General features: G+C 47.5%; 1 protein-coding gene across 4 annotated transcripts in view; it reads right to left on the reverse strand.

The window, feature by feature from the left end:
* LOC118394470 (Golgi integral membrane protein 4-like) overlaps positions 1–23,597 on the reverse strand; it is a 72,639-nt gene that overhangs the window by 9,940 nt on the left and 39,102 nt on the right. The window contains exon 16 of one of the 4 annotated variants that reach the window (XM_052468393.1): positions 14,369–14,856. The exons of the other annotated variants lie outside the window; for them this stretch is intronic. Coding sequence (XP_052324353.1) covers positions 14,719–14,856 — 138 coding nt within the window. The 3' untranslated portion in view covers positions 14,369–14,718. Of the gene's footprint in view, positions 1–14,368; positions 14,857–23,597 lie in introns of those variants that run through there. 4 annotated transcript variants of the gene reach the window in all.

Consider the following 23,597-nt stretch of genomic DNA (forward strand, 5'->3'; position numbering starts at 1 on the left):
CTATGTGTTATCAATGGCACCTTAACCCCATTTTACTCTCAGATAAGGAGTTTGTCAATTTCATTTATTCTGAAATCACCTTATTCCTGGAAACTAATTCAACACCAGGTATGTCCTGCTCTACCATATGGGAGTCTCTCAAAGCATACCTACGTGGCCAAATTATTTCTTATACAGCCAACCAAAACAAAGCTCGCTCTCAGCGGCTTCGAGACCTGAGCGAAGCCATAGCCGCATTGGATGAGAAGTATGCTACAGAACCTTCCTCTGATCTACATAAAGAGTGCCAACTACCAACTAACAACTACTTGATGAGCTCTCTACCAGACAAGCTGAACAGTTACTCTTGCGAGCTCGGTACAGAGTGTATGAACACGGCGACAAGGCCAGTAAACTCCTTGCACATCAGATCCGTAAATCTGAGGCCTCACGTTTAATCGCACAAATAAGGACCCCGTCTGGTGCCACAATAGTTCTGCGTGAAGAGATCAATGATCAATTCAAACAGTCTCACTCTGCGTTATACACCTCTGAATCCCCTCAAGAGCCTTCGCTGATTGATTCATTCTCTAATGGTCTGAATATGCCTTCAATTGATACAGACTCCCATGACTGTCTAGAAGAAGAAATGACACCTGAGGAGATTGCATCAGCAGTGTCCGCAATGAAAACTGGTAAATCACCGGGTCCAGATGGATTTCCAATCTAATTCTAAAGGACGTTCTGATCCGGTCTGATTTGCCCATTCCTGTCTCGATTATTTGCAGAGTGCCTTAATACTTCAAAGCTACCACCTAGATTTTACCAGGCTTCAATTTCATTACTATGAAAGAAAAACAAAGACCCCTGGAATGTGGATCCTATCGCCTAATCTCGCTTTTAAACTGTGATTACAAAATCCTAGCCAAGTTCTTAGCCATCCGTATGGAAGGCTCACTACACCAAGTAATGCACTCTGACCAGACTGGCTTTGTGAGAAATAAGCATTCGTTTTCTTCACTATTAGACACCTTATGAATATACTGTAGTCCCCAGTGTCGGGGGACCCGGAGGTGGTGGACTCGCTTGATGCGGAAAAAGCTTTTGACCATGTTGCGTGGGATTACCTAACAGCTGCCCTTTATACATTTGGCTTTGGCCCCAGATTCATTGTGTGGTTAAAGATTTGTTATTTTTCTCCCATGGCTTTGGTACAGACTAACATTTTGTCCTCATTTTTAGACATACTATTGGGCTGCACATTTCAGAGCCCTTCTGTACTGGCTGCAGACTGATCCTACTGGCCCTAGACCACTCTGGGTCCAGATGGAGTCTGAATCATGTAAACCTGCTGCACTGTCTTCCGTGTTCTGCTCGTCTCTCCCAGTGTCCCTAGGCAAAATGTGTGTTGGAAAGCAGTCTCTTAAAATGTGGAATCAGTTTAGTTTAGCCTTTAACCTCCCAGGCTTTTCTCTATCAGGCCCAATCAAATCAGAACATTTTATATCCTCCATCTTTAAATGATGGGGCTTTTGGCATCTGGTACTCACTGGGCCTCTCTTCACTTGCCCAATTATTCTTTGATGATACATTTGCCTCTTTTGCTCAGCGACAGGAAAAGTTCAAGCTTCCCCAATCCCACCGCTATCTACAGACTAGGAACTTTGTCAGAGCACACCTGCATTTCCCCATAGGCCTGCGAGTGCAGCTATAGAGAGCTTCTTTGAGCTAAACAACTTTCCTAGGGGGGCGCATTTGCAGATGTATATTCAATCATTGATGACTTACAGAACCCTTCTTTGGTGCCTTTAAAGACTCGAGGGGAAAAGGATTTTGGGGGAGGAACTTGGTGAAGACGCCTGGGAATCTGTGCTGCACAGGTTACATTCGTCCTCTTTTAGCACTAGACACAGCCTCATTCAATTCAAGGTGGTTCACCGTATCCACTGGTCGGGGGCCAAACTTGGAAGAATATTCTCTGATTCTGATTCTACCTGTGTCTGATGTAAAACGGAACCAGCCACACTGTTGCATATGTTTTGGGGCTGTCATAAACGGTCAGGTTTCTGGGAATTAATATTTAAATGTTTCTCTGATATACATCCGTCTCCCCTTACAGCCCTTTTTGGAGTACTGCCCATGGGTCTGTCAAGAATCCAGTCGGACACTGTTGCTTATACAACTCTTTTAGCTAGAAGGCTAATACTACAGAACTGGAAGATGGCAGCTCCCCCATCTTTATTGGGTGGGAGATGTGTGGTGCTCTCTGAAATTAGATACACGCGGGAACCCCAAACCGTTTTATCAGGCTTGGTTCCGGTCCCACTTTAAACAGTCTGATGACTCAGATGTCATCCATATTAAAACAATAATACAATCTGTATTTGACTCCCCTGTGACTTAGTGGTTGGATGAGCATTTCTTTGTGGGGTAAATTTTTTTTTTGGGGGGGGGTTAAGGTTGATGATGTGCCTATTGATTCATAATGAATGTGCCTTGCGGGTGCCTTGTTCATCTTGCCCTGTCAGAGACTAAAATGTGAGGTTGTTTTGCCCTGTTTTTTACATTTTGTTTGCACTTACATTTACAAAAATATATATTTTAAAGCATTGTCAACTTTATTTTTGGTACAGTGGATGGTCGGTCTGTGGCCATGACTGTCTATGAGTGTGGTTGCATTTCTCCACCCTTATCCCTTGTCTGTTTACAGGAACAATGGTGAGGTGTCCTCTCTGTCCCTGTACTACAGATTGCCCTTTAAACGTTGTAGCCTTTTGCCAGGTGTGTTGAACACCTTCTTTATAGCTATTCTTTTTTTACATGTATTTTTTCTAGTTGAGTATATTGTTTCAATTGTTTTGTGTTGTCTTATGTGTGTAAAACTGAATAAACAGTTTTTTTTTATTGTTATGTTTTTTAAATAGAGGGGGGAGAGGGATTGGATATGTATTCATCTCTCAAGTTAGGATTTGGCTTCTGGCAATAGTAGAGAAATGTAAATGATTCATGCCTAGTTATTCAACCATGAAATAATTGAAGCCATCCAATAGGAGAGAACAGCCTCCATGACTTCAGATGACAGGCCTTAGCATCACTGAACACTCCTGCATGACTGTAGGGTGTGTGTGTGCGTGCGTGCGTGCGTGCGTGCGTGCGTGCGTGCGTGTGTGTGTGGTGTCAGTCTGCTATTAGCACAGTAATGAGTCACCTCTGAAAATGTTCCCACTCCTCTAACATCCCAGAACCCCCCTGGGGAACACAGGAGTGTGACACCACAGAGGAAGAGGAGACATGGATGATGAGATTAGCTTGGGCCTTGGGGTAAAGGTGGGAGAGAGGTGAAATGTGTGTTTCAAGTATTTTCCTCTTCCTTTTCTCTCTCGCTCTCACTTCTCTTATTTAATGTCGTTCTCTTCTAGAGCAGTTTGATTTCCTAAGGGTGAGACGGACCGTATCATTTCACCTCTCTGTAGCTGCTCAGCAGGACTCAACATGTTTACCCACTATGTTTATTCCTCAGACACCATCCTCTAGGACAGCGTGTTTTAGTCCCGTACCCCTTGAAAACATTCAACCTTCAGCTGCATACCAGGGTCAGTCCACTCAAATGTTGTTTTCTTCTTCATCATTGTAAGCCTGCCAAACACTATATGATACATCTATTAAAGAATGAGTGTGAGGTTGTCACAACCCAGCTCGTGGGAAGAGCTCTTAAAGGACCAGAGCACAAATAATAATCTATAATTTTGCTCTTTATGTAAACATCTTACATATAAAACCTTATTTGTTCATCAAAACTTGTGAATAACTCACCGCAGGTTATTGAGAAGGGTGTGCTTGAAAGGATGCACATAACTTCGCAATGTTGGGTTGTATTGGAGCGAGTCTCAGTCTTAAATAATTTTCCAAACAGTCTGTGCCTGTATTTAGTTTTCATGCTAGTGAGGGCCGAGAATCCACTCTCACATAGGTACGTGGTTGCAAAGGGCATCAGTGTCTTAACAGCGCAATTTGCCAAGGCAGGATACTCTGAGCGCAGCCCAATCCAGAAATATGGCAGTGGGTTCTGATTAAATAACAATTTTACAGAACGGCTTGTTGCAATTTCAATGGGGCTGTCTTGTTGAGATATCAGTAAGTGGACTGGAGGCAGGGCATGAAAGAGATAACGAATCCAGTTGTTTGTGTCGTCCATTTCAGGAAAGTACCTGCGTAATTGCCCACCCAACTCAATCAGGTGCCTCTCTATATCACATTTGACATTGTCCGTAAGCTTGAGTTCATTTGCACACAAACAATCATACAATGATAGAAAGACCTGTGTTTTGTCCTTGTTAATGCAGACAGAGAAGAGCTCCAACTTCTTAATCAGAGCCTCAATTTTGTCCCACACATAGAATATAGTTGCGGAGAGTCCCTGTAATCCTAGATTCAGATCATTCAGGTGAGAAAAAAAACACCTAGATAGGCCAATCGTGTGAGAAACTCATCATACAAGAGGCCAGACAAGTGAAAATTATGGTCAATAAAGAAAACTTTAAACTTGTTTCTCAATCAAATAAAATAAAAAAACGTGTCAATACTTTGCCCCTTGATCAGCAGCACACTTCTGTTGTAAAAGCGTTACCTGGTCGCTGCCCATATCATTGCATAGTGCAGAAAATATGAGTGTGGGGCCTTATTTCAACTTAACCATTTTCACTGTAGTGTCCAAAATGTCTTTCAAGCCGTCTCTCGGTGGATGAAGCAGTGTACCCAAGTGGCGTCGTCAGGAGCAACTGCTTGCACTCGCGTTACCACTCCACTATGTCTCCGTGTCATGGCTTTTGCGCCATCAGTACAGATACCAACACATCTTGATCACCAAAAGTCCACTTGATGTCACAAAGCTGTCCAGTACTTTAAAAATATCCTCTCCTGTTGTCCTGGTTTCCTGTTGTTTGCAGAAGAGGATGTCTTCCTTAAATGACCCCCCCATAAACGTAACGGACATATACCAGGAGCTGTGCCAGCTGTAACGGACATATACCAGGAGCTGTGCCAGCTGTAACGGACATATACCAGGAGCTGTGCCAGCTGTAACGGACATATACCAGGAGCTGTGCCAGCTGTAACGGACATATACCAGGAGCTGTGCCAGCTGTAACGGACATATACCAGGAGCTGTGCCAGCTGTAACAGACATATACCAGGAGCTGTGCCACGCCCTGTTGACTCATCCAGCTGTAACAGACATATACCAGGAGCTGTGCCACGCCCTGTTGACTCATCCAGCTGTAACAGACATAATATACCAGGAGCTGTGCCACGTCTGTTGACTCATCCAGCTTTAACAGACATATACCAGGAGCTGTGCCAGGCCTGTTGACTCATCCAGCTGTAACAGACATATACCAGGAGCTGTGCCACGTCTGTTGACTCATCCAGCTGTAACAGACATATACCAGGAGCTGTGCCAGCTGTAACAGACATATACCAGGAGCTGTGCCAGCTGTAACAGACATATACCAGGAGCTGTGCCACGCCCTGTTGACTCATCCAGCTGTAACAGACATAATATACCAGGAGCTGTGCCACATCTGTTGACTCATCCAGCTGTAACAGACATATACCAGGAGCTGTGCCAGGCCTGTTGACTCATCCAGCTGTAACAGACATATACCAGGAGCTGTGCCACGCCCTGTTGACTCATCCAGCTGTAACAGACATAATATACCAGGAGCTGTGCCACATCTGTTGACTCATCCAGCTGTAACAGACATATACCAGGAGCTGTGCCACGTCTGTTGACTCATCCAGCTGTAACACATAGAATTCACTGGCTTGTATGTAAAGCAGTAACTGTTTCAAAACATCTCCATGTCACTGATGCATCGTGAAACAGTGTTGTTTGATAAAGGAATTGTTTGTATAGTTTTTTGGGCCTTTTCCCCCAGCATTGTCCCAGCCATATCTGCAGCAGCAGGGAGAATTAAGTCCTCCACAATAGTATTGGGCTCGCCTGTCCCAGCCACTCCTCCACAATAATATTGGGCTTGCCTGTCCCAGCCACTCCTCCACAATAATATTGGGCTCGCCTGTCCCAGCCACTCCTCCACAATAATATTGGGCTTGCCTGTCCCAGCCACTCCTCCACAATAATATTGGGCTTGCCTGTCCCAGCAACTCCTCCACAATAGTATTGAGCTAGCCTGTCCCAGCCACCCCTACACAATAGTATTGGGCTTGCCTGTCCCAGCCACCCCTACACAATAGTATTGGGCTCGCCTGTCCCAGCCACCCCTACACAATAGTATTGGGCTCGCCTGTCCCAGCCACCCCTACACAATAGTATTGGGCTCGCCTGTCCCAGCCACCCCTAGTATTGGGCTTGCCTGTCCCAGCCACCCCTACACAATAGTATTGGGCTTGCCTGTCCCAGCCACCCCTACACAATAGTATTGGGCTTGCCTGTCCCAGCCACCCCTACACAATAGTATTGGGCTTGCCTGTCCCAGCCACCCCTACACAATAGTATTGGGCTTGCCTGTTCTAGCCACCCCTACACAATAGTATTGGGCTTGCCTGTCCCAGCCAACATTGGGCTCGCCTGTCCCAGCCACTCCTCCACAATAATATTGGGCTCGCCTGTCCCAGCCACTCCTCCACAATAATATTGGGCTCGCCTGTCCCAGCCACTCCTCCACAATAGTATTGGGCTTGCCTGTCCCAGCCACTCCTCCACAATAGTATTGGGCTTGCCTGTCCCAGCCACTCCTCCACAATAGTATTGGGCTTGCCTGTCCCAGCCACCCCTCCACAATAGTATTGGGCTTGCCTGTCCCAGCCACTCCTCCACAATAGTATTGGGCTTGCCTGTCCCAGCCACTCCTCCACAATAGTATTGGGCTTGCCTGTCCCAGCCACCCCTACACAATAGTATTGGGCTTGCCTGTCCAAGCCACTCCTCCACAATAGTACAGCTTGCCTGTCCCAGCCACCCCTACACAATAGTATTGGGCTTGCCTGTCCCAGCCACCCCTACACAATAGAGCTTGCCTGTCCCAGCCACCCCTACACAATAGTATTGGGCTTGCCTGTCCCAGCCACTCCTACACAATAGTATTGCTTGCCTGTCCCAGCCACCCCTACACAATAGTATTGGGCTTGCCTGTCCCAGCCACTCCTACACAATAGTATTGGGCTTGCCTGTCCCAGCCACTCCTACACAATAGTATTGGGCTTGCCTGTCCCAGCCACCCCTACACAATAGTATTGGGCTTGCCTGTCCCAGCCACTCCTACACAATAGTATTGAGCTTGCCTGTCCCAGCCACCCCTACACAATAGTATTGGGCTTGCCTGTCCCAGCCACCCTACACAATAGTATTGGGCTTGCCTGTCCCAGCCACTCCTACACAATAGTATTGGGCTTGCCTGTCCAAGCCACCCCTACACAATAGTATTGGGCTTGCCTGTCCAAGCCACCCCTACACAATAGTATTGAGCTTGCCTGTCCAAGCCACCCCTACACAATAGTATTGGGCTTGCCTGTCAAGCCACCCCTACACAATAGTATTGAGCTTGCCTGTCCAAGCCACCCCTACACAATAGTATTGGGCTTGCCTGTCCCAGCCACCCCTACATAATAGTATTGGGCTTGCCTGTCCAAGCCACCCCTACACAATAGTATTGGGCTTGCCTGTCCCAGCCACCCCTACACAATAGTATTGGGCTTGCCTGTCCAGCCACCCCTACATAATAGTATTGGGCTTGCCTGTCCCAGCCACCCCTACACAATAGTATTGGGCTTGCCTGTCCCAGCCACCCCTACATAATAGTATTGGGGCCTGTCCCAGCCACCCCCTGTGCCTGTCCCAGCCACCCCTACATAATCTTGCCTGTCCCAGCCACCCCTACATAATAGTATTGGGCTTGCCTCCAAGTCCCAGCCACCCCTACATAATAGTATTAAGCTTGCCTGTCCAAGCCACCCCTACACAATAGTATTGGGCTTGCCCAAGCCACCCCTACATAATAGTATTGGGCTTGCCTGTCCAAGCCACCCCTACACAATAGTATTGGGCTTGCCTGTCCCAGCCACCCCTACACAATAGTATTGGGCTTGCCTGTCCCAGCCACCCCTACACAATAGTATTGGGCTTGCCTGTCCAAGCCACCCCTACACAATAGTATTGGGCTTGCCTGTCCCAGCCACCCCTACACAATAGTATTGGGCTTGCCTGTCCAAGCCACCCCTACACAATAGTATTGGGCTTGCCTGTCCCAGCCACCCCTACACAATAGTATTGGGCTTGCCTGTCCAAGCCACCCCTACACAATAGTATTGGGCTTGCCTGTCCAAGCCACCCCTACACAATAGTATTGGGCTTGCCTGTCCCAGCCACCCCTACACAATAGTATTGGGCTTGCCTGTCCAAGCCACCCCTACACAATAGTATTGGGCTTGCCTGTCCCAGCCACCCCTACATAATAGTATTGGGCTTGCCTGTCCCAGCCACTCCTACACAATAGTATTGAGCTTGCCTGTCCCAGCCACCCCTACATAATAGTATTGGGCTTGCCTGTCCAAGCCACCCCTACACAATAGTATTGGGCTTGCCTGTCCCAGCCACCCCTACATAATAGTATTGGGCTTGCCTGTCCCAGCCACTCCTACACAATAGTATTGAGCTTGCCTGTCCCAGCCACCCCTACACAATAGTATTGGGCTTGCCTGTCCCAGCCACCCCTACACAATAGTATTGGGCTTGCCTGTCCCAGCCACTCCTACACAATAGTATTGGGCTTGCCTGTCCCAGCCACTCCTACACAATAGTATTGGGCTTGCCTGTCCCAGCCACCCCTACACAATAGTATTGGGCTTGCCTGTCCCAGCCACTCCCACAATAGTATTGGGCTGCCTGTCCCAGCCACTCCTACACAATAGTATTGGGCTTGCCTGTCCAAGCCACCCCTACACAATAGTATTGGGCTTGCCTGTCCCAGCCACTCCTACACAATAGTATTGGGCTTGCCTGTCCCAGCCACTCCTACACAATAGTATTGGGCTTGCCTGTCCCAGCCACCCCTACACAATATTGGGCTTGCCTGTCCCAGCCACTCCTACACAATAGTATTGGGCTTGCCTCCCAGTCCCAGCCACCCCTACACAATAGTATTGGGCTTGCCTGTCCCAGCCACCCCTACACAATAGTATTGGGCTTGCCTGTCCCAGCCACTCCTACACAATAGTATTGGGCTTGCCTGTCCCAGCCACCCCTACACAATAGTATTGGGCTTGCCTGTCCCAGCCACTCCTACACAATAGTATTGGGCTTGCCTGTCCCAGCCACCCCTACACAATAATTGGGCTGCCCGTCCCAGCCACCCCTACACAATAGTATTGGGCTTGCCTGTCCCAGCCACCCCTACACAATAGTATTGGGCTTGCCTGTCCCAGCCACTTGGGTATTGGGCTTGCCTGTCCCAGCCACCCCTACACCTTGCCTGTCCCAGCCACCCCTACACAATAGTATTGGGCTTGCCTGTCCCAGCCACTCCTACACAATAGTATTGGGCTTGCCTGTCCCAGCCACTCCTACACAATAGTATTGGGCTTGCCTGTCCCAGCCACCCCTACACAATAGTATTGGGCTTGCCTGTCCCAGCCACTCCTACACAATAGTATTGGGCTTGCCTGTCCCAGCCACTCCTACACAATAGTATTGGGCTTGCCTGTCCAAGCCACCCCTCCACAATAGTATTGGGCTTGCCTGTCCCAGCCACTCCTACACAATAGTATTGGGCTTGCCTGTCCCAGCCACTCCTCCACAATAGTATTGGGCTTGCCTGTCCCAGCCACCCCTACACAATAGTATTGGGCTTGCCTGTCCCAGCCACTCCTACACAATAGTATTGGGCTTGCCTGTCCCAGCCACCCCTACACAATAGTATTGGGCTTGCCTGTCCCAGCCACCCCTACACAATAGTAGCTTGCCTGTCCCAGCCACCCCTACACAATAGTATTGGGCTTGCCTGTCCCAGCCACTCCTACACAATAGTATTGGGCTTGCCTGTCCCAGCCACCCCTACACAATAGTATTGGGCTTGCCTGTCCCAGCCACTCCTACACAATAGTATTGGGCTTGCCTGTCCCAGCCACCCCTACACAATAGTATTGTCCCAGCCACACCCCTACACAATAGTATTGGGCTTGCCTGTCCCAGCCACCCCTACACAATAGTATTGGGCTTGCCTGTCCCAGCCACCCCTACACAATGGGCTTGCCTGTCCCAGCCACCCCTATTGGGCTTGCCTGTCCCAGCCACCCCTACACAATAGTATTGGGCTTGTCCCAGCCACCCCCTGTCCCAGCCACTCCTACACAATAGTATTGGGCTTGCCTGTCCCAGCCACCCCTACACAATAGTATTGGGCTTGCCTGTCCCAGCCACCCCTACACAATAGTATTGGGCTTGCCTGTCCCAGCCACCCCTACACAATAGTATTGGGCTTGCCTGTCCCAGCCACTCCTACACAATAGTATTGGGCTTGCCTGTCCCAGCCACCCCTACACAATAGTATTGGGCCTGTCCCAGCCACCCCTACACAATAGTATTGCTTGCCTGTCCCAGCCACTCCTACACAATAGTATTGGGCTTGCCTGTCCCAGCCACTCCTACACAATAGTATTGGGCTTGCCTGTCCTACACAATAGTAGCCACAGCCACCCCTACACAATAGTATTGGGCTTGCCTGTCCCAGCCACCCTACACAATAGTATTGGGCTTGCCTGTCCCAGCCACTCCTACACAATAGTATTGGGCTTGCCTGTCCCAGCCACTCCTACACAATAGTATTGGGCTTGCCTGTCCCAGCCACCCCTACATAATAGTATGGGCTTGCCTGTCCCAGCCACCCCTACACAATAGTATTGGGCTTGCCTGTCCCAGCCACTCCTACACAATAGTATTGGGCTTGCCTGTCCCAGCCACCCCTACATAATAGTATGGGGCTTGCCTGTCCCAGCCACCCCTACACAATAGTATTGGGCTTGCCTGTCCCAGCCACCCCTACACAATAGTATTGGGCTTGCCTGTCCCAGCCACCCCTACACAATAGTATTGGGCTTGCCTGTCCCAGCCACTCCTACACAATAGTATTGGGCTTGCCCAGCCACCCCTACACAATAGTATTGGGCTTGCCTGTCCCAGCCACCCCTACACAATAGTATTGGGCTTGCCTGTCCCAGCCACCCCTACACAATAGTATTGGGCTTGCCTGTCCCAGCCACTCCTACACAATAGTATTGGGCTTGCCTGTCCCAGCCACCCTACACAATAGTATTGGGCTTGCCTGTCCCAGCCACTCCTACACAATAGTATTGGGCTTGCCTGTCCCAGCCACCCCTACACAATAGTATTGGGCTTGCCTGTCCAAGCCACCCCTACACAATAGTATTGGGCTTGCCTGTCCCAGCCACTCCTCCACAATAGTATTGGGCTTGCCTGTCCAAGCCACTCCTCCACAATAGTATTGGGCTTGCCTGTCCCAGCCACCCCTACACAATAGTATTGGGCTTGCCTGTCCCAGCCACCCCTACACAATAGTATTGGGCTTGCCTGTCCCAGCCACCCCTACACAATAGTATTGGGCTTGCCTGTCCCAGCCACCCCTACACAATAGTATTGGGCTTGCCTGTCCCAGCCACCCCTACACAATAGTATTGGGCTTGCCTGTCCAAGCCACCCCTACACAATAGTATTGGGCTTGCCTGTCCCAGCCACCCCTACACAATAGTATTGGGCTTGCCTGTCCCAGCCACTCCTACACAATAGTATTGGGCTTGCCTGTCCCAGCCACCCCTACACAATAGTATTGGGCTTGCCTGTCCCAGCCACCCCTACACAATAGTATTGGGCTTGCCTGTCCCAGCCACCCCTACACAATAGTATTGGGCTTGCCTGTCCCAGCCACCCCTACACAATAGTATTGGGCTTGCCTGTCCCAGCCACCCCTACACAATAGTATTGGGCTTGCCTGTCCCAGCCACCCCTACACAATAGTATTGGGCTTGCCTGTCCCAGCCACCCCTACACAATAGTATTGGGCTTGCCTGTCCCAGCCACTCCTACACAATAGTATTGGGCTTGCCTGTCCCAGCCACCCCTACACAATAGTATTGGGCTTGCCTGTCCCAGCCACCCCTACACAATAGTATTGGGCTTGCCTGTCCCAGCCACCCCTACACAATAATTGGGCTTGCCTGTCCCAGCCACTCCTACACAATAGTATTGGGCTTGCCTGTCCCAGCCACCCCTACACAATAGTATTGGGCTTGCCTGTCCCAGCCACCCCTACACAATAGTATTGGGCTTGCCTGTCCCAGCCACCCCTACACAATAGTATTGGGCTTGCCTGTCCCAGCCACCCCTACACAATAGTATTGGGCTTGCCTGTCCCAGCCACCCCTACACAATAGTATTGGGCTTGCCTGTCCCAGCCACCCCTACACAATAGTATTGGGCTTGCCTGTCCCAGCCACTTGGTAGCTCAGCATATAAGACTCTTCTTCTTATTAATGGAATGTGTTGCTTTTATACATCTCTCACTTCTCGCTCAAAAAAACTCCTGTGGCTGATTTCTCTAATTGGCATGTTTGTTTCTAAATGTCTGCGCTGGAGTGAAGGTTTCATCGAGTTGTGAGATAGTACTTTTGCACATATAACACACTGTGGCTGAGGAAAGGCACTACTACCATTATAGCTCTCATCATATTTGCTGCATCAGATCACAACAAATGTAGAATTACTGATACATTGGATGTGCTCGTGGAAGCGGACCAACTTGTGTCGTCAACAGGTGCAGTGCTGCTGGTGTTAGCAGTACTCCCAGCAGGGCTGGTGTTAGCAGTACTCCCAGCAGGGCTGGTGTTAGCAGTACTCCCAGCAGGGCTGGTGTTAGCAGTACTCCCAGCAGGGCTGGTGTTAGCAGTACTCCCAGCAGGGCTGGTGTTAGCAGTACTCCCAGCAGGGCTGGTGTTAGCAGTACTCCCAGCAGGGCTGGTGTTAGCAGTACTCCCAGCAGGGCTGGTGTTAGCAGTACTCCCAGCAGGGCTGGTGTTAGCAGTACTCCCAGCAGGGCTGGTGTTAGCAGTACTCCCAGCAGGGCTGGTGTTAGCAGTACTCCCAGCAGGGCTGGTGTTAGCAGTACTCCCAGCAGGGCTGTGTTGTACTCCCAGCAGGGCTGGTGTTAGCAGTACTCCCAGCAGGGCTGGTGTTAGCAGTACTCCCAGCAGGGCTGGTGTTAGCAGTACTCCCAGCAGGGCTGGTGTTAGCAGTACTCCCAGCAGGGCTGGTGTTAGCAGTACTCCCAGCAGGGCTGGTGTTAGCAGTACTCCCAGCAGGGCTGGTGTTAGCAGTACTCCCAGCAGGGCTGGTGTTAGCAGTACTCCCAGCAGAGCTGGTACGTGTTTATATGGACTTTGTTTAACCATTGTCGAGCAAACAGAATGAGCAGTTGCTACGTTTGGCTACATACGGACCGTTAGTTGAATTCCCGCGAGAGAGTAACGGTTAATGTGATTGGATGTTAATTATTTGACTAGGTTTCCTCTATTTGAAATGGTGTTGAAATTTCTCTCTACCCTCGATGGTAAAAAAAAAAGAATTAGGGCAGGAAACAGAGGCTACTCAGGTGAGAAAACTTCACCCAAATGTACAATCCCATTGGAAAATATAAAATGGATCGTTTGAAAATGTGAATAAATAAATAAACTGTATTTGGCGTATCCCCCGACGGCGTTGAACGTAACTCAGTTTGAGAATACCTGGTCTAGGAGACGCCTTGATGCATGTTCAACCACATGATCTTTTTCTTGTTACCAAATAAACATTGAAGCAGGTAGATGTATTTCTATACATTGTACAATTAGTGCTAACGGATAGGGGTGAAAGGTCAAGTGGATATTTGTGATTTAGATCCATGTCAACAGTCCGGGGTTCAAACTAAGCTGATCAGAGAAACTATGAAAGGACTTTGTGATTTACTGGCAATGATTAGCCGGTAACGTAGACAAGCAACAACGTAGACAAGCAACGTAAACAAGCAACGTAAACAAGCAACGTAAACAAGCAACGTAAACAAGCAACGTAAACAAGCAACGTAAACAAGCAACATAAACAAGCAAACAAGAATGAAAATGTTTTTTTTAATTTTTAATTTTTACTATTATTGGCATCAATGATAGTGTAGGTTTCTCCTGCAGTAATGACAATTACTTTCGTAGAGCTTTGAGAACGTCGGGAAGAACATTTTCAACTCCACCCATAACGATCATCATATCTATAATAAATAAACAGAAGATTGGAAAGCAGGTCCTACTAAACACATTGAGAGGAATTTGCTGTAAAAAAAACAAAACCAAAAAAACAAACAGTAAATACAACTGTTAAAAACAAAATGTAAAAGCCTGACACTCAAATAGACAAACCTTCAATCTGGGCACAAACAAATAGCATACAGTAACATGACCTTCTCATGTCTGTCTGATGTCACTGGATGGACAGACAGACTGACAGACAGACTTACAGATTGTATTCCCAGTTCCAGTACAATAATTATGTTCATCAGTTCATCAGTTCCAGTCCAACACAGAATGGAATGCCAAGTGGGTGACTTAGAGAGAGACAATAGAGAGATCTGATTGGCTCCCAGTGATGGGGAAAGGCACTCTCATTGGTCAATGTCTCTATTCATCTCACATCTCCCTTCGATTGGGCCGCTTGTCCTGTCCAACCCCCACCTCTTCCTCGTAGTTCTCTTCCTCGTTGATCTCTTCTTCCTTTCTGCGTTCTCCCTCTTTTCCTGCTGGGACCTCCTGGTCTTTCACTTCCTCCTGCAGCAGAACAAACACATTCACCAGGTGGGTAAGACCATAGACAGGATGTGGAGTGGAGCAATGTTCTAGACAAGAGCAGCCTGATACATACACACAACTCTAGGACCTGCCACTGACCTAACAGTCTAGAGCAGCCTGATACATAACTCTAGGACCTGCCACTGACCTAACAGTCTAGAGCAGCCTGATACATATACATAACTCTAGGACCTGCCACTGACCTAACAGTCTAGAGCAGCCTGATACATAACTCTAGGACCTGCCACAGACCTAACAGTCTAGAGCAGCCTGATACATATACATAACTCTAGGACCTGCCACTGACCTAACAGTCTAGAGCAGCCTGATACATATACATAACTCTAGGACCTGCTACTGACCTAACAGTCTAGAGCAGCCTGATACATATACATAACTCTAGGACCTGTCACTGACCTAACAGTCTAGAGCAGCCTGATACATATACATAACTCTAGGACCTGCCACTGACCTAACAGTCTAGAGCAGCCTGATACATATACATAACTCTAGGACCTGCTACTGACCTAACAGTCTAGAGCAGCCTGATACATATACATCTAGGACCTGCCACTGACCTAACAGTCTAGAGCAGCCTGATACATATACATAACTCTAGGACCTGCCACTGACCTAACAGTCTAGAGCAGCCTGATACATAACTCTAGGACCTGCCACTGACCTAACAGTCTAGAGCAGCCTGACACATATACATAACTCTAGGACCTGCCACTGACCTAACAGTCTAGAGCAGCCTGATACATATACATAACTCTAGGACCTGCCACTGACCTAACAGTCTAGAGCAGCCTGACACATATACATAACTCTAGGACCTGCCACTGACCTAACAGTCTAGAGCAGCCTGATACATATACATAACTCTAGGACCTGCCACTGACCTAACAGTCTAGAGCAGCCTGACACATATACATAACTCTAGGACCTGCTACTGACCTAACAGTCTAGAGCAGCCTGATACATATACATAACTCTAGGACCTGCCACTGACCTAACAGTCTAGAGCAGCCTGACACATATACATAACTCTAGGACCTGCCACTGACCTAACAGTCTAGAGCAGCCTGACACATATACATAACTCTAGGACCTGCTACTGACCTAACAGTCTAGAGCAGCCTGACACATATACATAACTCTAGGACCTGCCACTGACCTAACAGTCTAGAGCAGCCTGATACATATACATAACTCTAGGACCTGCCACTGACCTAACAGTCTAGAGCAGCCTGATACATATACATAACTCTAGGACCTGCTACTGACCTAACAGTCTAGAGCAGCCTGATACATATACATAACTCTAGGACCTGCCACTGACCTAACAGTCTAGAGCAGCCTGATACATACATAACTCTAGGACCTGCCACTGACCTAACAGTCTAGAGCAGCCTGATACATATACATAACTCTAGGACCTGCCACTGACCTAACAGTCTAGAGCAGCCTGATACATATACATAACTCTAGGACCTGCTACTGACCTAACAGTCTAGAGCAGCCTGACACATATACATAACTCTAGGACCTGCCACTGACCTAACAGTCTAGAGCAGCCTGATACATATACATAACTCTAGGACCTGCCACTGACCTAACAGTCTAGAGCAGCCTGATACATATACATAACTCTAGGACCTGCTACTGACCTAACAGTCTAGAGCAGCCTGATACATATACATAACTCTAGGACCTGCTACTGACCTAACAGTCTAGAGCAGCCTGATACATATACATAACTCTAGGACCTGCCACTGACCTAACAGTCTAGAGCAGCCTGATACATATACATAACTCTAGGACCTGCCACTGACCTAACAGTCTAGAGCAGCCTGATACATATACATAACTCTAGGACCTGCCACTGACCTAACAGTCTAGAGCAGCCTGACACATATACATAACTCTAGGACCTGCCACTGACCTAACAGTCTAGAGCAGCCTGATACATATACATAACTCTAGGACCTGCCACTGACCTAACAGTCTAGAGCAGCCTGACACATGTACATAACTCTAGGACCTGCCACTGACCTAACAGTCTAGAGCAGCCTGATACATATACATAACTCTAGGACCTGCCACTGACCTAACAGTCTAGAGCAGCCTGATACATATACATAACTCTAGGACCTGCCACTGACCTAACAGTCTAGAGCAGCCTGATACATAACTCTAGGACCTGCCACTGACCTAACAGTCTAGAGCAGCCTGACACATATACATAACTCTAGGACCTGCCACTGACCTAACAGTCTAGAGCAGCCTGATACATATACATAACTCTAGGACCTGCCACTGACCTAACAGTCTAGAGCAGCCTGACACATATACATAACTCTAGGACCTGCTACTGACCTAACAGTCTAGAGCAGCCTGACACATATACATAACTCTAGGACCTGCTACTGACCTAACAGTCTAGAGCAGCCTGACACATATACATAACTCTAGGACCTGCCACTGACCTAACAGTCTAGAGCAGCCTGATACATATACATAACTCTAGGACCTGCCACTGACCTAACAGTCTAGAGCAGCCTGACACATATACATAACTCTAGGACCTGCCACTGACCTAACAGTCTAGAGCAGCCTGATACATATACATAACTCTAGGACCTGCCACTGACCTAACAGTCTAGAGCAGCCTGATACATAACTCTAGGACCTGCCACTGACCTAACAGTCTAGAGCAGCCTGATACATATACATAACTCTAGGACCTGCCACTGACCTAACAGTCTAGAGCAGCCTGATACATATACATAACTCTAGGACCTGCCACTGACCTAACAGTCTAGAGCAGCCTGATACATATACATAACTCTAGGACCTGCCACTGACCTAACAGTCTAGAGCAGCCTGATACATATACACAACTCTAGGACCTGCCACTGACCTAACAGTCTAGAGCAGCCTGATACATATACATAACTCTAGGACCTGCTACTGACCTAACAGTCTAGAGCAGCCTGATACATATACATAACTCTAGGACCTGCCACTGACCTAACAGTCTAGAGCAGCCTGATACATATACATAACTCTAGGACCTGCCACTGACCTAACAGTCTAGAGCAGCCTGATACATATACATAACTCTAGGACCTGCCACTGACCTAACAGTCTAGAGCAGCCTGATACATATACATAACTCTAGGACCTGCTACTGACCTAACAGTCTAGAGCAGCCTGATACATATACATAACTCTAGGACCTGCCACTGACCTAACAGTCTAGAGCAGCCTGATACATATACATAACTCTAGGACCTGCCACTGACCTAACAGTCTAGAGCAGCCTGATACATATACATAACTCTAGGACCTGCTACTGACCTAACAGTCTAGAGCAGCCTGATACATATACATAACTCTAGGACCTGCTACTGACCTAACAGTCTAGAGCAGCCTGATACATATACATAACTCTAGGACCTGCTACTGACCTAACAGTCTAGAGCAGCCTGATACATATACATAACTCTAGGACCTGCCACTGACCTAACAGTCTAGAGCAGCCTGATACATATACATAACTCTAGGACCTGCTACTGACCTAACAGTCTAGAGCAGCCTGATACATATACATAACTCTAGGACCTGCTACTGACCTAACAGTCTAGAGCAGCCTGATACATATACATAACTCTAGGACCTGCCACTGACCTAACAGTCTAGAGCAGCCTGATACATATACATAACTCTAGGACCTGCCACTGACCTAACAGTCTAGAGCAGCCTGATACATATACATAACTCTAGGACCTGCCACTGACCTAACAGTCTAGAGCAGCCTGACACATATACATAACTCTAGGACCTGCCACTGACCTAACAGTCTAGAGCAGCCTGATACATATACATAACTCTAGGACCTGCCACTGACCTAACAGTCTAGAGCAGCCTGACACATGTACATAACTCTAGGACCTGCCACTGACCTAACAGTCTAGAGCAGCCTGATACATATACATAACTCTAGGACCTGCCACTGACCTAACAGTCTAGAGCAGCCTGATACATATACATAACTCTAGGACCTGCCACTGACCTAACAGTCTAGAGCAGCCTGATACATAACTCTAGGACCTGCCACTGACCTAACAGTCTAGAGCAGCCTGACACATATACATAACTCTAGGACCTGCCACTGACCTAACAGTCTAGAGCAGCCTGATACATATACATAACTCTAGGACCTGCCACTGACCTAACAGTCTAGAGCAGCCTGACACATATACATAACTCTAGGACCTGCTACTGACCTAACAGTCTAGAGCAGCCTGACACATATACATAACTCTAGGACCTGCTACTGACCTAACAGTCTAGAGCAGCCTGACACATATACATAACTCTAGGACCTGCCACTGACCTAACAGTCTAGAGCAGCCTGATACATATACATAACTCTAGGACCTGCCACTGACCTAACAGTCTAGAGCAGCCTGACACATATACATAACTCTAGGACCTGCTACTGACCTAACAGTCTAGTGCAGCCTGATACATATACATAACTCTAGGACCTGCCACTGACCTAACAGTCTAGAGCAGCCTGATACATAACTCTAGGACCTGCCACTGACCTAACAGTCTAGAGCAGCCTGATACATATACATAACTCTAGGACCTGCCACTGACCTAACAGTCTAGAGCAGCCTGATACATATACATAACTCTAGGACCTGCCACTGACCTAACAGTCTAGAGCAGCCTGATACATATACATAACTCTAGGACCTGCCACTGACCTAACAGTCTAGAGCAGCCTGATACATATACATAACTCTAGGACCTGCCACTGACCTAACAGTCTAGAGCAGCCTGATACATATACATAACTCTAGGACCTGCTACTGACCTAACAGTCTAGAGCAGCCTGATACATATACATAACTCTAGGACCTGCCACTGACCTAACAGTCTAGAGCAGCCTGATACATATACATAACTCTAGGACCTGCCACTGACCTAACAGTCTAGAGCAGCCTGATACATATACATAACTCTAGGACCTGCCACTGACCTAACAGTCTAGAGCAGCCTGATACATATACATAACTCTAGGACCTGCTACTGACCTAACAGTCTAGAGCAGCCTGATACATATACATAACTCTAGGACCTGCCACTGACCTAACAGTCTAGAGCAGCCTGATACATATACATAACTCTAGGACCTGCCACTGACCTAACAGTCTAGAGCAGCCTGATACATATACATAACTCTAGGACCTGCTACTGACCTAACAGTCTAGAGCAGCCTGATACATATACATAACTCTAGGACCTGCTACTGACCTAACAGTCTAGAGCAGCCTGATACATATACATAACTCTAGGACCTGCTACTGACCTAACAGTCTAGAGCAGCCTGATACATATACATAACTCTAGGACCTGCCACTGACCTAACAGTCTAGAGCAGCCTGATACATATACATAACTCTAGGACCTGCTACTGACCTAACAGTCTAGAGCAGCCTGATACATATACATAACTCTAGGACCTGCTACTGACCTAACAGTCTAGAGCAGCCTGATACATATACATAACTCTAGGACCTGCCACTGACCTAACAGTCTAGAGCAGCCTGATACATATACATAACTCTAGGACCTGCCACTGACCTAACAGTCTAGAGCAGCCTGATACATATACATAACTCTAGGACCTGCCACTGACCTAACAGTCTAGAGCAGCCTGATACATATACATAACTCTAGGACCTGCTACTGACCTAACAGTCTAGAGCAGCCTGATACATATACATAACTCTAGGACCTGCCACTGACCTAACAGTCTAGAGCAGCCTGATACATATACATAACTCTAGGACCTGCTACTGACCTAACAGTCTAGAGCAGCCTGATACATATACATAACTCTAGGACCTGCCACTGACCTAACAGTCTAGAGCAGCCTGATACATATACATAACTCTAGGACCTGCCACTGACCTAACAGTCTAGAGCAGCCTGATACATATACATAACTCTAGGACCTGCCACTGACCTAACAGTCTAGAGCAGCCTGATACATATACATAACTCTAGGACCTGCCACTGACCTAACAGTCTAGAGCAGCCTGATACATATACATAACTCTAGGACCTGCTACTGACCTAACAGTCTAGAGCAGCCTGATACATATACATAACTCTAGGACCTGCTACTGACCTAACAGTCTAGAGCAGCCTGATACATATACATAACTCTAGGACCTGCTACTGACCTAACAGTCTAGAGCAGCCTGATACATATACATAACTATAGGACCTGCCACTGACCTAACAGTCTAGAGCAGCCTGATACATATACATAACTCTAGGACCTGCCACTGACCTAACAGTCTAGAGCAGCCTGATACATATACATAACTCTAGGACCTGCCACTGACCTAACAGTCTAGAGCAGCCTGATACATATACATAACTCTAGGACCTGCCACTGACCTAACAGTCTAGAGCAGCCTGATACATATACATAACTCTAGGACCTGCCACTGACCTAACAGTCTAGAGCAGCCTGATACATATACATAACTCTAGGACCTGCTACTGACCTAACAGTCTAGAGCAGCCTGATACATATACATAACTCTAGGACCTGCTACTGACCTAACAGTCTAGAGCAGCCTGATACATATACATAACTCTAGGACCTGCTACTGACCTAACAGTCTAGAGCAGCCTGATACATATACATAACTCTAGGACCTGCCACTGACCTAACAGTCTAGAGCAGCCTGATACATATACATAACTCTAGGACCTGCCACTGACCTAACAGTCTAGAGCAGCCTGATACATATACATAACTCTAGGACCTGCTACTGACCTAACAGTCTAGAGCAGCCTGATACATATACATAACTCTAGGACCTGCCACTGACCTAACAGTCTAGAGCAGCCTGATACATATACATAACTCTAGGACCTGCCACTGACCTAACAGTCTAGAGCAGCCTGATACATATACATAACTCTAGGACCTGCCACTGACCTAACAGTCTAGAGCAGCCTGATACATATACATAACTCTAGGACCTGCCACTGACCTAACAGTCTAGAGCAGCCTGATACATAACTCTAGGACCTGCCACTGACCTAACAGTCTAGAGCAGCCTGATACATATACATAACTCTAGGACCTGCCACTGACCTAACAGTCTAGAGCAGCCTGATACATAACTCTAGGACCTGCCACTGACCTAACAGTCTAGAGCAGCCTGATACATATACATAACTCTAGGACCTGCTACTGACCTAACAGTCTAGAGCAGCCTGATACATATACATAACTCTAGGACCTGCCACTGACCTAACAGTCTAGAGCAGCCTGATACATATACATAACTCTAGGACCTGCCACTGACCTAACAGTCTAGAGCAGCCTGATACATATACATAACTCTAGGACCTGCTACTGACCTAACAGTCTAGAGCAGCCTGACACATATACATAACTCTAGGACCTGCCACTGACCTAACAGTCTAGAGCAGCCTGATACATATACATAACTCTAGGACCTGCCACTGACCTAACAGTCTAGAGCAGCCTGATACATATACATAACTCTAGGACCTGCCACTGACCTAACAGTCTAGAGCAGCCTGATACATATACATAACTCTAGGACCTGCCACTGACCTAACAGTCTAGAGCAGCCTGATACATATACATAACTCTAGGACCTGCTACTGACCTAACAGTCTAGAGCAGCCTGATACATATACATAACTCTAGGACCTGCCACTGACCTAACAGTCTAGAGCAGCCTGATACATATACATAACTCTAGGACCTGCCACTGACCTAACAGTCTAGAGCAGCCTGATACATATACATAACTCTAGGACCTGCTACTGACCTAACAGTCTAGAGCAGCCTGATACATATACATAACTCTAGGACCTGCCACTGACCTAACAGTCTAGAGCAGCCTGATACATATACATAACTCTAGGACCTGCTACTGACCTAACAGTCTAGAGCAGCCTGATACATATACATAACTCTAGGACCTGCCACTGACCTAACAGTCTAGAGCAGCCTGATACATATACATAACTCTAGGACCTGCCACTGACCTAACAGTCTAGAGCAGCCTGATACATATACATAACTCTAGGACCTGCTACTGACCTAACAGTCTAGAGCAGCCTGATACATATACATAACTCTAGGACCTGCCACTGACCTAACAGTCTAGAGCAGCCTGATGCATATACATAACTCTAGGACCTGCCACTGACCTAACAGTCTAGAGCAGCCTGATACATATACATAACTCTAGGACCTGCCACTGACCTAACAGTCTAGAGCAGCCTGATACATAACTCTAGGACCTGCCACTGACCTAACAGTCTAGAGCAGCCTGATACATATACATAACTCTAGGACCTGCCACTGACCTAACAGTCTAGAGCAGCCTGATACATAACTCTAGGACCTGCCACTGACCTAACAGTCTAGAGCAGCCTGATACATAACTCTAGGACCTGCCACTGACCTAACAGTCTAGAGCAGCCTGATACATATACATAACTCTAGGACCTGCCACTGACCTAACAGTCTAGAGCAGCCTGATACATAACTCTAGGACCTGCCACTGACCTAACAGTCTAGAGCAGCCTGATACATATACATAACTCTAGGACCTGCCACTGACCTAACAGTCTAGAGC

Source organism: Oncorhynchus keta, chromosome 18 (genome assembly GCF_023373465.1).
Source record: "Oncorhynchus keta strain PuntledgeMale-10-30-2019 chromosome 18, Oket_V2, whole genome shotgun sequence".
Classification (NCBI taxonomy): domain Eukaryota; kingdom Metazoa; phylum Chordata; class Actinopteri; order Salmoniformes; family Salmonidae; genus Oncorhynchus; species Oncorhynchus keta.